At 33.9% G+C, this 16,204-nt stretch overlaps 2 protein-coding genes across 2 annotated transcripts; both read right to left on the bottom strand.

The window, feature by feature from the left end:
- Window positions 1-326: 326 nt before the first annotated feature.
- On the bottom strand, window positions 327-4,751 carry LOC140746370 (protein BCCIP homolog). The gene is made up of 7 exons (XM_073078497.1): window positions 4,541-4,751; window positions 3,696-3,822; window positions 2,791-2,915; window positions 2,306-2,442; window positions 1,604-1,740; window positions 1,005-1,150; window positions 327-516 (listed from the first exon to the last, which is right to left on the bottom strand). Exons 1-7 carry the CDS (start codon window positions 4,658-4,660, stop codon window positions 442-444), a joined length of 867 nt encoding a protein of 288 aa, XP_072934598.1. The 5' UTR covers window positions 4,661-4,751; the 3' UTR covers window positions 327-441.
- A 245-nt stretch (window positions 4,752-4,996) lies between these two features.
- On the bottom strand, window positions 4,997-15,910 carry LOC140744949 (odorant receptor 4). The gene is made up of 11 exons (XM_073076679.1): window positions 15,831-15,910; window positions 14,545-14,693; window positions 12,402-12,554; window positions 11,798-11,977; window positions 10,012-10,164; window positions 9,608-9,710; window positions 7,940-8,036; window positions 6,193-6,294; window positions 5,700-5,788; window positions 5,430-5,496; window positions 4,997-5,050 (listed from the first exon to the last, which is right to left on the bottom strand). The coding sequence occupies exons 2-11, from the start codon at window positions 14,618-14,620 to the stop codon at window positions 4,997-4,999; spliced, it is 1,074 nt and encodes a 357-aa protein (XP_072932780.1). The 5' UTR covers window positions 14,621-14,693; window positions 15,831-15,910.
- Window positions 15,911-16,204: the final 294 nt, after the last annotated feature.

The raw sequence follows: 16,204 nt of genomic DNA, 5'->3' as shown, positions 1-16,204 counted from the left end.
ATTGAAATATGAAAATCACCACAGTGGTAATTTCTTCAGAAATTTTGCATAGAATTTTGTGTTCATCGTCACATAACGTAATTGACTAATAGTAATTAATTACTATAACTTATCGTAAGTATTGATAAATTTAAAGTTACACATTGTAGATTGAATTCATTCATATTGAATCTACATTTTTTTATCTTTTCATTCTAAAAATATTACCAAAATGCATATTGACGCACAGTTGTGCTAGTCTTACCAATTAAAAAATTTTGCCGTTACTCTCTGCATATTGATGTATATTTTGCTATTTTTGTGTTATATCAAATTAAACTGCAAAGTAAAGCTTAACTTACATTTAATATGAATAACATTACAAAAAATATAAACATGCGATAATACGAATAGTATTATATGGCGTAAATGTCACTGGCATAGTGATACAATAAGCGATATTTATTGTGTGCTCTCTACTTCTTCTTTGAGCAGCCTCACGAGCTGATTGAACTTGCTTCCATCGAAAATTAATACCTGAAAATTAAAAGTAAATTAATTAAACAAAGAAATAATTACCAAAGTAAATAGTTATTTTTATGTTATAAAGCTGAATGAGGGAACAATAATAATATATTGTTTCCTATTTTGAAATGGTAGAAATAAAACTGCAAGTATGTTATGTTAAAAAACATATTTGGACTGTAAAGTTAATTTCTAGCAGCAGTATTTTATTTTGAAGTATAAACATCTAATTAACTTTCTGTAATATATACACGCTATGAATATGTACATACAATTTAACTCAATATTCTATAATATATACATATAATTTATTGAATATATATAAAGAGATCATCATTAAACATGACATTATTAAACCAAAAACTTTGTGTGGAAAACATTGTGGCCATTATACCAAATGAGATGCTTACAGTAATTTTTAATCTATCTTTAAAAACTAATTACTTTTGCTGAGTATTCTCTATGCGTATTTAATACCTAAATCCTCTATTACAACATACCTTTCTATATGGCGTCATAGCACAGTCGTCGTCCCACTGCGATAAACCAGCCTCAGATTTTACATTGACGTCGAAACTGGCCAGTGCCTCCTCCACGATTGGCTTCTCCTCTTGATTAGCAAACAGTATATCTGCGTTAGGATCATCTAAAAGAAAATATCCCAAGTTTTCATAAGTTAAGAACTTTATGTTGAGCATAAAATAATGTAGTTAAGAAATAGACAACAGATCTATGTTGATTGTTTATGACATATTGGTAACTGTTAAACATAGACAATTTGAAAGCAGGATACTACACATTTATGAATTTTGACATATAATCACAATTTAGTAGGACAAATAATCCTAGGCATCCTTCTTAAGTAAATGAAGAAAATACCATAAGAATAACCATACCATACCTAAGTTTGAAAAAATTCACAAAAATTAAATTTGTATTAAAAAAAAATTGTCTTGCTGATATCTACAATTTGCTGTTGGGACGCGACACATTTCTACATTCAGAGCGGACTAGCAGCTTGGCGCGGATTTTTCTAATAATTCCATTTTAAAAATCATAATTAAGTTTTACAACATTTACGACAAATTTGAAAAGGTACCTTCAGTGTTATAAATTTTGCAAATCCATACAAGATACTGGAATGTATATGGCATGTTCTTTTTAACAGCTTTCTCTAGCTCTGTCTGCAGCGAAGCAAACAATGGGACACTGATAGCTGCTGGAATGTTTAGGATCCTGTAATAAAACAATTGTTATTTAAATCACAAATTAGAGATAAGAAATTCTATGTACCAAAATTATATATACTCCAAAAAGGTGACACCAAATTAATTTGTATTTTATTAGCATTTGTCAAATTAACATAAATAACTCCACAGTTAAAGGTTTGTCAGAATTTAAAACAAAAAACAAACACCTTAAATCCTTGTCTATTTGTGGGGTATATGTAAAAAGTCGTAGTTTTGCGCTGGGCGCATTACACGGACATTTTGTATGTGTCCTCGCACTCCTGATTTCTATATGGACAAGCCATGCTACCATGTGTGCTTTATGAAGTGCATACTCCTCAGGTAGACCAGGAATGCATACTTCATTGGGCAACATGATAGTGCCAAGCACATCACCCCTGATACATTTTGAGTCTGCAGATTGTATTGGAAGGTAAGGTTGGTGGTATTATCTACTTTAACGAGCATTGTGTCATACCTCATACAATTTTATACATAACAGTCTCATATATTATTAAGCTATAAAGAACTATTATGTTTTTACATAGAGATTCTGATATTAATTTACATACCTTTCATTGATAACCAGACCAACATGTTTGGAGACATCATTTAAGATCTTATTGACTAGGGCTTTAGTTTTATCGTTAGCATTGTCTTCAGCCAGTTTGGTGAGCAATGCCCTGACTTGTTGTATACAGGGGTCATCCTGAAACAAAGATATTGTTCTTTTTATTGTAAGTATGTACATTTGTATACTTTATTATTACTGTAATTTGTTTCAACACACATATCTTAAATAGTGAACCATCTGATATCAATATCCTGAGAGTAGACCCATACCTTACTATGGAACAATAATTGTTCATTCACTTTTCTCAAATAGCAATTAAATTTTAGCACATGCAAAATTTAGTAAAGTTCCTAATAGAATGTGTAATAAACACATTTTGGAGTTACTATAAGATTATGTGGCATCTATAAGTAGCAAAGTTTATTTTCATATTTCACTTATTACAGATTATAGAAATAATTTTATCTTGAAATTCAATCTTACTTTTCTTTTAGTAATATTAATGACTGTGGTCACTCCAAAGACACCATCACTACCATCGTCTTCTTCATCCTCATCTATGCCATCATCCAAGCACTGTTTGACGACACTGCCCACATAGTTTTGAGCTGAAAATAATGTAAAAACAGGTAAATTGTACGAAAAGTGGTAGTCTTGTTTGTGTTAATTGAAAACATCAAGTTTAAGAATTTATCATTTGTATACAATGCAAACATCGTGAGGAAACCTGTATACCTGAGATTTGTAAAAAAAAATCTTAAAGGTGAAGTTTACCAATACGCACTTGGCCAGTGCGGTGGACTATGGCCTAATCCTTCTAATTATGAGAGGAGACTCGTGACCAGCAGTTGGACAGTAATGGGTTGATGATGATGATGACAATAGCAAAGCTTTTAGTGAATCCTAATTTGCTTCAGACCACCCAGTTGTGTTAAGTACATATGGCTGGCAGTTTAACACAGAAATTGTTGCAGCTATTTATGAAATTACTATTTACCTCTGGTGCAATATGATGGCAATTGATTACATCGCTGCTTTGCAAGAATAATGGCACAACTCAAAATTCATCTTTCTGTTAAAGATAAAATTTAATCTCAAATATTACCTATTTAAATGTGTCCTAACAGTACTGTGGTTATATAGATAACTACTTATAATTGTATTTATCATTATTTTCATTCTCATTTAAATAAAAGATTTCGAAACAAAAACATTGTTTAATTTTAAACTGGCTCTCCTGGAAAATTACCTTTCTTACTTGCTCCATTATTCTTGCAAAGCAGCGACATGTCTTGTTAGTAATAAATTATCTTAACAAGTTATGAGCTAAATTACTCCCATTTTGAAAGGAGGCCTGCAGCAAAAAACTAGGATTGTGAAAGACTTACAAATAATAATCTGTGTGAGAGCTCCCAGATCTACATTTGACTTCAGAAACAGTTGTCTCAGAAGTTGCTTGATGCCATGGAAGTCACAATCCTCAGGATTCCTACCCTCGAAATCTGCCTGAATTTCCTGAAATATTAAAATTCATTACTATAATAATATCACTACCTACAATTTATTAACTGAAAAATATTTACAATTATAATTAAACTTATATTATTAATTATGATTATTATATTTCCAATATGCTGTGTTGAAGGTAATTATCATTAAAGGGCTTTTGCATTCCTCATCCTTCAGACCACAGCAGTTATAAGGAGAGACACTAGCCCAATATTGGGACATAAAATAGTAAACTAAAATATTTATTATGTTTGTATGTAGTAGGTATAAAGAACATGTCATTAAAACGTTGTAACTAGTATATTACTCAAGGATGCATCGAGTTCTACAGATGTACTAGTGTGTAATTTGATTCCGAGTTTACGATTTGCGACCACAAAGTTTTCAAAACATTGTGAAATTTAATCTGTCAACATGAATTGAAATATTTATTAAATCTGATATCTAAGTACACCAACAGCCTCATATGTGTGTAATGGGTGCTACGGACACACAAAGAGGCAAACTCAACCGTGTATATCCAGACCAGACATTTATATATATATTGTCTGTATGCGCCGGGTAAGGTGTAGACTTTGTCTTGACAATCTGCATGACAACTATTACGCCATAGAAGTAGTTAAACTTAGTAATAAAAGTCGATTAAACAGAATAAATCTCCCTACTTCTTCCTTTTTTATATTTTCGTGTATTGTTTTTATGCCATGTGTTTTATAGGTTATACCTGATCTCCAACAAAGTTTCCGTCCGAATCTACGTCAGAGCCCTTCTCGCTGCCAGATTCCTGCTCTTCTTCACTTGCACTGTCGTACATTTCAGCTTCCTTGTTTCTTTTGTTGGACATTTTGATTAATTCTTCGGCTTCGTAACACAAACAAGCTTGAAGGCAAAAGCTACTCAATCAAACTTCAAAGACCTTTCTTCGATTTTTTGACAGGTGCATAGAGAAAAATAAATACCAGAGACAGATAACGTAGATGATAGACCATAGAGAATTGACCACAGATTTTTACTTCTGTATCCCATAAATACAACTTTCATAATATTACAAACCGTGCATAAATCTAAAAACTAAACAAGTATACTAGTGACACAACTATACAAATCTACATGTTTTCTATAAGTTTATGAAAAAAAGAAAAAAAACTATTCTACAATAATGACTATAATGCAATATTATTTACTCGTACATATTAATCAGTAACGTAAAATAAGACCAAGATGTCTTAATTATCTGAAAAGAAATCAATAAATGAATGTAATTAATAATATTAAAATTATAAAATGATAAATTTTCGTCAATGTGTGTCAAACTTTATAACTGTTAACTATAAATTTACTCTGTAGCATGGTCAACGGAAACGGAAAAAATGGAACCACAGAAGGCGGCAATTTTGACGGTATCATGGAACTGTCCGTTAGTACAAGCATTTTTATAAAACTTGTTTGTTCTCAATTTTATTCTTTTAAAATTGTGGAAATAGAATATTAATATTTCAGTGCTCTACATTTGCGCCCCTTTTTACGACTCGCAATTTTAAACTTATTCAAGAAGATAATAAAGCTTAACACACATAATTTTTAATTACAATTTATTGGAAAAGAATACTTACTGTAGAATAAGTAGCCAAACATATTATAGAAAATCCATAGGTTGTTACCTGCACTTGTTTCTGTGATCTGTTAATAGAATATGACGTGTTGGTTTAACGTTTGTCTAATAATTAAGTATTTGCTTAGAAGCAAGTTATTTATGAAAGCCTACATAGCATTACTGTCCCACTGCTGGACACGGACCTTCTTCTTAAACTGAAGGATTAGGCCAGAGTTCCCCCATATGAATCCATAAAAATTTAAAATAACTATAATGTAATAATTCATACCTGTGAATCATAATAAGAATGGATTTTTTAATTTTCATTGAAGATGTGTACCATCCGCTGTTATATAAAGCTTCTGATACTCCTTCACTCTGTGGTAATAAAATAATTATAATGTAGAATTCCAAATCCATACTAATAGTAGCTACTTACTACTAAATTAAATAAAAGTTATCACTTAGGAGTATGAAAAATAGATAGTAACCGATTCTTAGATCTACTGAATATGCATATAAAATTTGGTGAAAATCGGTAAAGGCTTTTCTGGTGAGTACGGTAACTAACATTGTGACACGATAATTTTATATATAAGTACTAATCTATGTATATAACATAAAAACATGTTTCCATGTTTGGTTTCGTACACGTTTTAAAAAGCACTAGAACTTTACAATAATTTTGAAATAAGTAACATAGACACTTTAAAGATAATGACCTACTAGCTATTAATATAAAATCAAAATTAATATCCAATGGTACGTAAATAGGTACTTACAGCATCTAATAACCTTTGTCCGTACCAGCACAAAAGCCATATCTGAGTCGTGGCAGTCACCAGAAATATCTTGTACACCACCTCGTTCCATTTCTCTACGAACTGAAAATTATATTCATTACTTTATCATATTTTGACGACCCGCGTGGCGGGGCGGTCACAATACCGGTCTGACGCGCAGAGGGTCCCAGGTTCGATCCCCGGCCAGACAGACGTCTAAATGATGAATTTATATTTCTGTTTCTGGGTCTGGGTGTTTGTGTATTTGTCTATGTGTGTGTCCATGGCACTCACAACACAGGGAATCTTAGTGTGGGGCTGTGAGTGTAGAAAGCGTTTATTTATTTATATTCAAAAACACTCAATAGCACTAATTTTCATTTTTTGCTCCATCCTGTTATTATAATTTAAGCGGTAAAAGAAACGAGTCACAAGACAAAGCATATTGAAGATGTTAAAATGCTACAGGGTTGGTGCGACTGAACTATTTTGGAGACATGACTACTAGAGAATTCGCTTATAAAGTAAAATGGAAAATACGGCTTGGCCCTAAAATTCAGTCGGTAAAGAACTAGGTCATATTTTATTACATTTACTAAGTAGGTCATACGTTTATCTACATGTAGCTTAATAGTTACAAACTACGTATCAATATACAATTATTCAAAAAGGTTTTTAAATATTGTCCATCAGGCTGTGCACCCGAGGCGTAGCGTGCCGCGTGTATTGTGGGCGCCTCACTTTTTTAGGGCGGCAAAATCTTACAAATTACAACTTTTCCGTATTATATTCCACATTTTTTTCCTATAGAAAGTTCTTAAAAAACCACTTTCACCTACAGAGGGGCGTTTTTGGGGCCTACAAAATGTTATATACGGAAGGATTTTTGCAGACTTGTTATAAATTTCGGGTAATTCAAGTGCTGCCCCACCTGGCACGGAGTTACATTTCACCACACTTGTGTAGTCTAATTTTCACCTGCTGGCATGCAAATGTAATAATAAATTCTAGCTGAAGTCGCCTTTTCTTTATTGCTTTTGTCTAGACGTGTCCAGGATAGCACTCATTTGTGTACAAGGAGTAAGTAACAACATAAACTCATATAATAGTGTGAAATATAAATATTAAAGCATTTTCATCTAGAGTAATGTAATGGGTTAGTCTGCCACTGTACCTCATGCTTGTCGTAAGACTCGTAATAGGACGTATAGGATTAAATAGAAACAAAATAAGGTTTTCCATGCATGGTATGATGTTCAGAAACTTCTCTTAGGAGTCTATTTTGATACTTCGTCTATTGTTGAATTCGTATGACTCGTAAATTTCATTATTAAGCACTGTCACAGAAAGTGTAATGTTATGTTATGTTACTATTTATTTTTGTTTGATATTTAATATTACAATTTTGACAAAGTAAAATATGGAATGAAACACCCACATATTCGAGTTAGGGAGAGTTATTGAAACTAAAAATTTGAATAGCTTGCACTTATAAAATGCGTATGTGCAGCGATCGGCAACTTCTCGTTCTGTTCGCTGTTTCAGAGATTATATTATTTGTTTCTCCTTGAAAACTTTCTGTTTTTTATCGTCAAATTAGTCTACTTCTGATTTTTGAATGCGGCGCCTGTCGTTACCAAATTACTCTCTTGTTTCGAAAAGGTTGCCGTCCGCTGGTATAAAGTATAACGTAGCATATGTACAAAGTAGTATGAGACAGTGAGATTTATAATATACTCGTACTTACAACAACACAAAATCCACAGAAGCACATTATGACAGATCCATTCAGAAAGTTCAGGAGCAAAGAGAACGTAAACATGTTTTCCACATCCCCCGATAACCTAAAATAAAATATTAACCAGACATACTCGTAATACACGGAGCTGTGACAGTTTGAGACGCAAAAGTCTTATGTTTAAATACCGGCTAAGTAAGTCGAATGAATTTAGATTTCTTATAAATAATTTTATTGGATAAATTTAGATTGTTTACGTCCAAGGTGATAACAGCGTGTCATAAACTAAAGCTATTATGGAAAGACTGAAACAAACTAGTATCTTTTTTAATCGTTTTTTTTTAATTGATAGCTTACAATGGTTTAGTTTTACCAACTTCGAAAAGAAGAAGGTTCTATTCTTAGTTGTTAGTACATTTTTATCAATAAAAAATGTAGTTAAATTGATTATTATTGAACGTGAACTTGTTTTGATTTGATTCAAAGTACCTGAATAATGCTTGGTTCGTATAAACATGACACATTCAAGACATACTCAAGGATATGAATATAATGGGAGGTGTATCACAAGGATGTATACGATAAAGTTTCTCTTATATCGGCTTATGTTTAATAAACATAACCATGTTTCAAACCGCCCGAAGGCTTACGAGAAGGTTCTACACTTGTTATCTCCATACAACTGGGACCCATTGTTAATTTGTTATACTTGCCCCTGGAGCAAATAAATAAACATTTGTATTAACGAAGGCAGGAGGCGTATTTGAAGTCGTACACAGTGATACCATTCGTATTTAAATTTTGTTTTTATATTCTTCTTTAATTAAGTAACAATTATACATAATATATCTATCTATTTACAAACTTAAAATCTATATACAATATACACAAAAAAATATAAATAATGATTAAATAAATAATAAAATAAAATAATAATTAAAATAAATAAATAATAATAATAATAATAATAATTTAAATAAATAATGATTTCTTCCTACGCTCCTCCTACACTATTCCTTATACCTCGGACACACTTTTTTTCTTATAATATAGGAGTAGCAGACGAGCATGTAGTACTGCCGCCCATGGACATCTGTAATCAACCACAGATAGGATTAGATATTCCCATCTGAGGTCGGCCACAGATGCGCCGCTACCCCTGAGGACTAAGCTGGAACGCCTCGAAAAAGTCTGTCTTCCATACCACACCCTTCGAACCGGAACACAGCAGCGCCTAACACTGCTGTTATTATGTACATATAGGCAACCAGTAAACTGTGACAATTTTCATGAGGGAGAAAAGGTGTATCTTACAATTTTATTGTGCCATGCCACTGTCAAACTTGGAAGAATTGTATTACATTATGTAGGTACAGCTAAAACGGATTTACCACGAGCTTTAGGTACCTTGCGGTACAGAACATTTTCGCGTTTTAATATTATTGTCGTTTAAATAAGTTCAGAAAATTTAGAAAATTATTAAAATTAACGTATAACAAACGCACTTTTACCCTACTGCGGATTTGGCACGCCCTGCACCACAAACAGCTTGATGTATTTTATCATATGAGGTGTCGTTGGATTCGCCTAAATTGTAGGAGTGACATAAGGTATATTTTATAGCAGTCGAGTTTTTTTATTTGTATAAAACATAAAAATCTTTAGTATTAAACGTACCTTATCAATGCTCCATGTCTTAATATGATTTCAGTTAATTCTGCATGGTGTTTGGATTCCCACGCATCATCATTCATTTCTTCAGTGTTTTGATTGTTATCAGCTAAAATATTTATAAGTTTGAATAACGATTTACCTTTAAACATAGACATCTATTTTTTTAATAATGTATTCTTTAAAGTACTGTATTCAGTTAAATGAAATTAGTGGTTTGGTTATATTTTCTTTTAATTAAATTGGTACGTAATTAATAAGAACACGATACGTTCCAATTAAGTAGTAAAACAAATACACTAGCACATAAACTGCTACTTCAATAATGTAGAAAAAAGGGTTAATCTTAAGGAAAAATACATTTAATTATAACCGCTAATATGTGTTAAACAGAAATTTCAGTAACTCACCCAATGGATATGATTCAACCAACTGATCGTCGATAGGTACTTGAAACAGTTTTGTGATTCTAACAGCGAGCAGGTCAAACTGTGTCGTGATGTGGCTCAGGAACATGCAGAACAACAGGTCACTAGACAGCATGAACCAGACTGTCATGAGGCCTAGGCAATCGATCAATGAACCGATTAATCGATAGTCAATCGATCGATCAACCAACGACCAATCAGTCAACAGATCGATCAATCAACCAACTAATCAATTAATCAATTTATTAATCTAGGTCAATCAACCGATCAATCAGTTGATTAATCAATAGTTAATCTAACTTGTATTAAAATTGAATGTTTGAACGACAGTGAAAAACACTTAAACAAATTACCTAAAACTATAAGTACTATAGTAGTATATATAGGTTTTACATTAATACTAGCTGACCCGGCAAACGTTGTGTTGCCATATAAATAAAAAAATGTTAAGGGTGAACAACCTTAATCACTTAGGGGTATGAGAAATAGATAGTAGCCGATTCTTAAACCTACTGAATATGCATATAAAATTTGGTGAAAATCGGTAAAGCCGTTTCGGAGGAGTACGGTAAGTAACATTGTGGCACGAGAATTTTAAGATTAATATATTGTTAATAACCCCAATAAAATATAAAAAAGCGATAAGAATAAAAACAATAAGATACAAAAGAAAACATATAACTTTCTATTATGAAGGCTAAAAAGGAAGTGATCTTAAAATAACATAATATTTTAATAATTATGTAAGTCCCTTCAGTCAATCTTTAGTAGTCCAGTGCCACTTAGAAAGGGGGTCGTAGTTCCAGCCCTTAATAGTGCGGTTGTTAACCGCACTAGATGGATAACTTTCCCGGGAATTTAAGCTGTCTAATTCCAGGATTTAATCCTACGACACCCACGGGAAGAGCGGAAGTGGTGCTATTATAGATAACACCAATAAACAATATAGTAAATCAATGGGTTATACAGGGTGTTTAATCATTGGTAGATACTAGATACTTTGGTATTGTAATGTACGCTTAATTATATCGACAAATTACCAGTAACTTTTAATTTTTCTTCGACTGTAGAATTTATGCGGGATGATCCTCCATTTACATTTCTCCTACTGCCAGAATATTAAAAAAGGATATATTCAAAGTACTAACAATTCTTAACTATCTTTCTTGGAGTTATACGCAATATTAATGGCTATTCATAGAACAATATTCGGTACTTTTTAAATAAAATGAACTTTACATGGTGTAAATTAAGGTTAAAAGCTCCGACATTAAGTAGACATCCTGTATATACAACGTTCTCGGGGTCGGGATCTGCTACGTTAAGAAGATTAACATCTAGGCAAATACACTGATAGATGCTCTCAGAGGTGTCTTCAACCTTTTGTTTCCGTTATAACCGAAATAAATTTAAGAGAGTACGCAAAAACCCAGATTGGACAACAATCTCTCCATCACCTATCTTACATTACTTACATTATAGAACACAAGAATAATGTGTCTTCTCATAATCATAATCTTTATTTGCTAAATAATGTAAAATGGGTGTTAAGATAATGTATTATATCCTCTTATTTTGCCTTTAAGGCAAAATCCTCCTTCTCCAAAATACTCCTTTATGTGTTAGAGGACGCTTCTTAAGTAACCTTAGTATCTGTAAAATACTTATAATGGGTAAAACAGGAAGGTAGCTCACTGTTGTTGTCACATACTTCACTGTATCCACCTAGATTCGTTAGAAATTAGACTTAAATAAATTTCATACATACAATGCCATGATTGCAGCACCAGCACAACTTCATAGTATCCCCGTTGGAAGGGATCGAAGGGTAGCCAGTAGAAGAATGACAAAATTAAGGGCACATCTTTTCCTGCTAGTCGTTTAGCGATCTCTACGAACGGTGGTCCGGTGAAAATGGCGTTCAGGGCAACATTACACCAGTAGTATCCTAAAAATATTATAAAGACATAAATACCTATTAAATTTATCATGAAAAGATAGTACTTTTGGGGGTTTTATTTCGGTCGCACATTGCCAGACTTTTTTGCATAATAAAGTAAGCGCCGTATAGTTACTGTGTTTTGACTAGACTGGGCTCCTGGGGCAACAAGCCATCTTTAATTTTATGAGTATGTGTACCAGTGATCTTTTTGGAATGAGTTGCAGATTTTTCAAAGCAAGAATTCCCATAGGTTTGAAGTTAGATTCAATACCATCAGTGATGTCTCCACAGTCGGATCTAAGGGTTCTATTGTTATATTCATACGTAATTTCTAGATACTCAGACTGCATAAGATATTTTAGAGAGTAACATATCAATGCAACTGTACAATAAATCATGGTCATGAAATCAAAAAAATATATCATGATACCTTTAGTAACAATACGTAGTTGCTTCAAGGCCTTGCTAAGGATGCGATGCTCTTCCTCACTGACCTCTCCTTGCGGCCACATGCCTCTCAACTCATCCACGAGGTTCTCAAACACCGGCCGGTACCACACTATCTTGTAAGACTTCGCCATCGCTACGTGTAACGTTATTAAAATTAAAATAAACAACTATCACAATAATACTACTTCAAGTCACTTGTAAACTTGTACTCACTTGTAAACTTATGAAATAAAGTTTATATTACTCTCTGAAAAGCGGAGGCTCCTAATACAGGCACTGCGTGCTTAAAAGGAGGCTATAGCCACTTACTAATGTAACACTGCTTATGAAGTAAATAAAATAAATGTTTAAAGTAATACTTGTTAAAAGTAATGGGTGTGGTTATTGTAACGTATACGTAACAATACACACAATTGCTTACGTATTGTATACGTTACGTAACGTTCACGTAGTAGAAATTAAGGAAACAGTTTTGGGGGAGAGGTAGCGTAATAAAACCAATCCCGATGAGTGTCGGTTTTACACTGATTTATTTAAATAGATTCATAAAAATATTGCTATGAAATTATGGGAGTGTGCATGAAAATGTCTACATGTGTGCACTTATATACGGAAAACAGTCAATACAAATTATTGGCATCACGTGTACAATTGTACATGCTACTGCTCGTATGTAAATACCTACTACTTACAAAAGTAAGCAATAATAAATCAGGGTTGAAACTTGGATTTTTAATTGTGGAGGCCGAGGTTCAGATAGTAGACCTTTGATCTGATTTTCTTAAAAAGCTTCTCAAAGATGTGTACCAATTCGTACTTGGCGCGGTAAACTATTACCTAATCTTTATCATTATAAGAGGAGATCTATGCCAACCAGTCGGACCTTAATGGGTTGGAGATGATGGTGGTAAAAAATATACTTTTTATTATTCTATTATTTGAATATTAAACTTCGTATAGAATAAGTAAGAAGGTCAGTCAATTCCGTTTACACCAACATAGACTCGAATTGTTGTGGGATAGAAATAGGTGTGGCGACGATGCCTCTGTAGCTGAGCTACGAAGGGTGCTACGGTTCTTCTAAGTTCTACGATCTGTGTGGTGAGCATCAAGCTCACCTGGGCGGAGCCCGACGGGGCACAGCGCTAAGAGGACTCCGGTTGCGTTCCGTTGGAGATCCCGGAGTCCTCTACGTAGCGCCGAGGACGGCCACCGGGGGGGTTTTAGTGCGGTAAGAGTCCCACATAACCCCGTGTTGCTCCCACGGCACCGGGTACCTTTTGAAGGTTTCCCCCTCGTTAACAAAAAAAAAGTTCTACGATCTACTAAGAGTTCTACTCGTAGAACACACAAACTTAAATTAAGTTAATAACGATTCTTAGAAATATGAAACTGTACCCTTACCAGAAGTTTTTACGATTCGACAAATATGACTATTTTGGTATTTGTTTACGTATTTGCCCATACAAATTCCAATCAGCGGCCCTAGCGGACTGTGTCAGAACTAGGAAATCGTATTGGCCCATACGTAAACAAATACCAAAACAGTCATATTTGTCGAAACGTAAAAACTCTTGGTAAGGGTACTCTGTTGTTGTTCAATCCTTGTCAAATTTAGGTGGGTAGATGTAAATATTCCACCAGAGTTGTCTTGTCAATGTCGCTTCGTGCGACCAGTCGTCGTCTTGCGCTTGGCGAGAGCCTACAGACTGTCTGTACCTGCCCTCTCGCTCCTGTTTTCCACATGGGCTAGCCGTGCTACCGCGTGCGCATTGTGAAGTGCAATGAGACTAATCCTCAGGAAGATCAGGCCATTCTTAGTTCCCTTAGCCCCGTGACAGAGGCGTGCGCATCACCCACACGATTCGAGTCCGCGAATCGACTTGGAAGGCAGGGTTGGTGGTTTTATCTACTCATCTGCTGGGACGAGGATTGGGTCTTACCTCTTACAATCATACACCATACGGTCCACTACATCCCCTGAGGATTGCGTGGCCGTGCCCGCATACCTACAAATTCAGTATGGCTTTCGAGCTGGATAGTACAATATTTTCTGGCCTTCGAGACTGGTACGTACAGTTATCAAGCTTTTAAACTAATTAATTAAAATGTAATTTAATTACCTAACAACAGATATCCGACGCAAGGCATCATTTTGAACAGATTCATATATAAGCCAGCTTTCACAGTTTGGATCATATTGGTCGACTCCAGCGCAATTGCTATGGCGAGATTTGCGAATTCTACCCAGTAGAAGATATTCCAGCATAATCTGAAATTAAATAATGTAACACTAATGCTTATTGCTCTGTGGCTAAACATCCGTTCTGACTACAAATTAATCTTTTTTCTTTTATTTAAGATTATATTATAAAACAGGTTTGCAGTTCATCTGGCGGTAATTGGTCTCTGCCGCACATGGACAGGAAATGATTTCTCATCGATGCGTTTATATATGTATGTTATTTTGTCGGCATCTACACAATTTCATCGAAACGTAAGAAATGCTTCACACTAAGAATTGGTGTCGCGGTGGTATAGTCCGCGCCAAACTGCTAGTCCGCTCTGAAGTTGTTGCGGGCAGGTGTAGTCATACATTTTGCTATGGCGATGCAATTCATTTCTATATTCAGAGCGGACTAGCAGTTTACGCGGACTATTGACTAACTGATTGAATCCTAAGGGTACTAAATAAGATTTGTTTTTCCATTATAGTAACGGACCTAAAAGTAAAGACAAAAACCAAATCCTATCACATAATGTGTTTCTTGTAAAAAAATACATCAAAAGGAAAATACATTTTTATTCTATTAACCTTTGGGTAAATACGTTTAAGGGAGGGTCACACGAATTTCCTGTCCCTACGTCAATTGTTTATTTCTACATAATGCGTGTTTTCGTAAATCCCTTACAATATTCGCGTTTAAAAGATATTATGACAATCTCGGAGAGCGTGGGCGGAAAACAATCAATCTTCCTCAATATTACATCAAAGTATATTTTAGTCATTGTTTTCGTTGGTTATATCATATTTACTTATTATTAAAAATACTTTTAATAGGATTAAATACCAGAAACATGTTTTAGTAACAAAACGTTTATCAGAAAATCCCTTCATTTGGTGGGGGTGCGTAAAAAATAATAAAATTGGTCCGCCATTTTGGGTTTAGAATGACATCAGTAATTCTCGAAGTATCAATCATTTGAAATCGTGTATGAACAATTTCATCTCAATTAATTATGTTGTTTTAATAGTCAGTTGTAAGATTTGATCCGCACTTATAACTAACAAGGCCAGTTAAAATTAATTAATTAATAATAAATAATTATTGAATTAAAATTAAAGACTTGTGAAAAGGACGAACAGATATATTTTATTAAAGAATATAACCTATTTTTTTAAACTCACCTGCGAAATTCAGACTCTTTTACAGTTAGGCGGATGCCAACAATTTTGAACACTGCTTTCGGTATGGTATAAGTTTCGTCATAACTAGAGTGATCGTATTTATAAACCTGTAACAATATTAAATTTATTAATACTCACTCAATACTTCACCGTCGTATAGTCCTATGGATCGTTAGACCAACGATCCGGCTCGATGGACCAATAATTTTAGAAAAACATGTGATAGTGGCTGGATGTGAACACTACATCAGACGGTGTTTTGATACATTTGTTCTATTAGATTCTGTATCAGTAATGGGTTTGTAGTTTAAAATTCACCGTCTTGATCGGGAGGTCAGAGGGTCGAATTCCAACGTATCTCTGATTTTTAAAAG

The sequence above is a fragment of the Epargyreus clarus genome, unplaced genomic scaffold (genome assembly GCF_041222505.1).
Source record: "Epargyreus clarus isolate Ecla_fem2 unplaced genomic scaffold, WU_Ecla_fem_2.2 ptg000002l, whole genome shotgun sequence".
In the NCBI taxonomy this organism is placed as follows: domain Eukaryota; kingdom Metazoa; phylum Arthropoda; class Insecta; order Lepidoptera; family Hesperiidae; genus Epargyreus; species Epargyreus clarus.
The sequence above is the reverse complement of the archived record's forward strand: the minus strand, read 5'-3'. Positions and strand labels throughout refer to the sequence as shown.

What these genes read in the sequence shown, in the direction of transcription:
- LOC140746370 (XM_073078497.1), bottom strand. Translation starts at nt 4,660, where the DNA reads ATGTCCAACAAAAGAAACAAGGAAGCTGAAATGTACGACAGTGCAAGT. An exon ending in GGTCTGGTTATCAATGAAAG is followed by an intron (nt 1,741 to 2,305) that starts GTATGTAAATTA and finishes GTTTTATTACAG; the next exon opens with GATCCTAAACATTCCAGCAG. An exon ending in CAAAATTTATAACACTGAAG is followed by an intron (nt 1,151 to 1,603) that starts GTACCTTTTCAA and finishes ATTTTCTTTTAG; the next exon opens with ATGATCCTAACGCAGATATA.
- LOC140744949 (XM_073076679.1), bottom strand. Translation starts at nt 14,620, where the DNA reads ATGATCCAAACTGTGAAAGCTGGCTTATATATGAATCTGTTCAAAATG. An exon ending in TCTGTGGATTTTGTGTTGTT is followed by an intron (nt 6,295 to 7,939) that starts GTAAGTACGAGT and finishes TATAATTTTCAG; the next exon opens with TTCGTAGAGAAATGGAACGA. An exon ending in GACAAAGGTTATTAGATGCT is followed by an intron (nt 5,789 to 6,192) that starts GTAAGTACCTAT and finishes TTATTACCACAG; the next exon opens with AGTGAAGGAGTATCAGAAGC.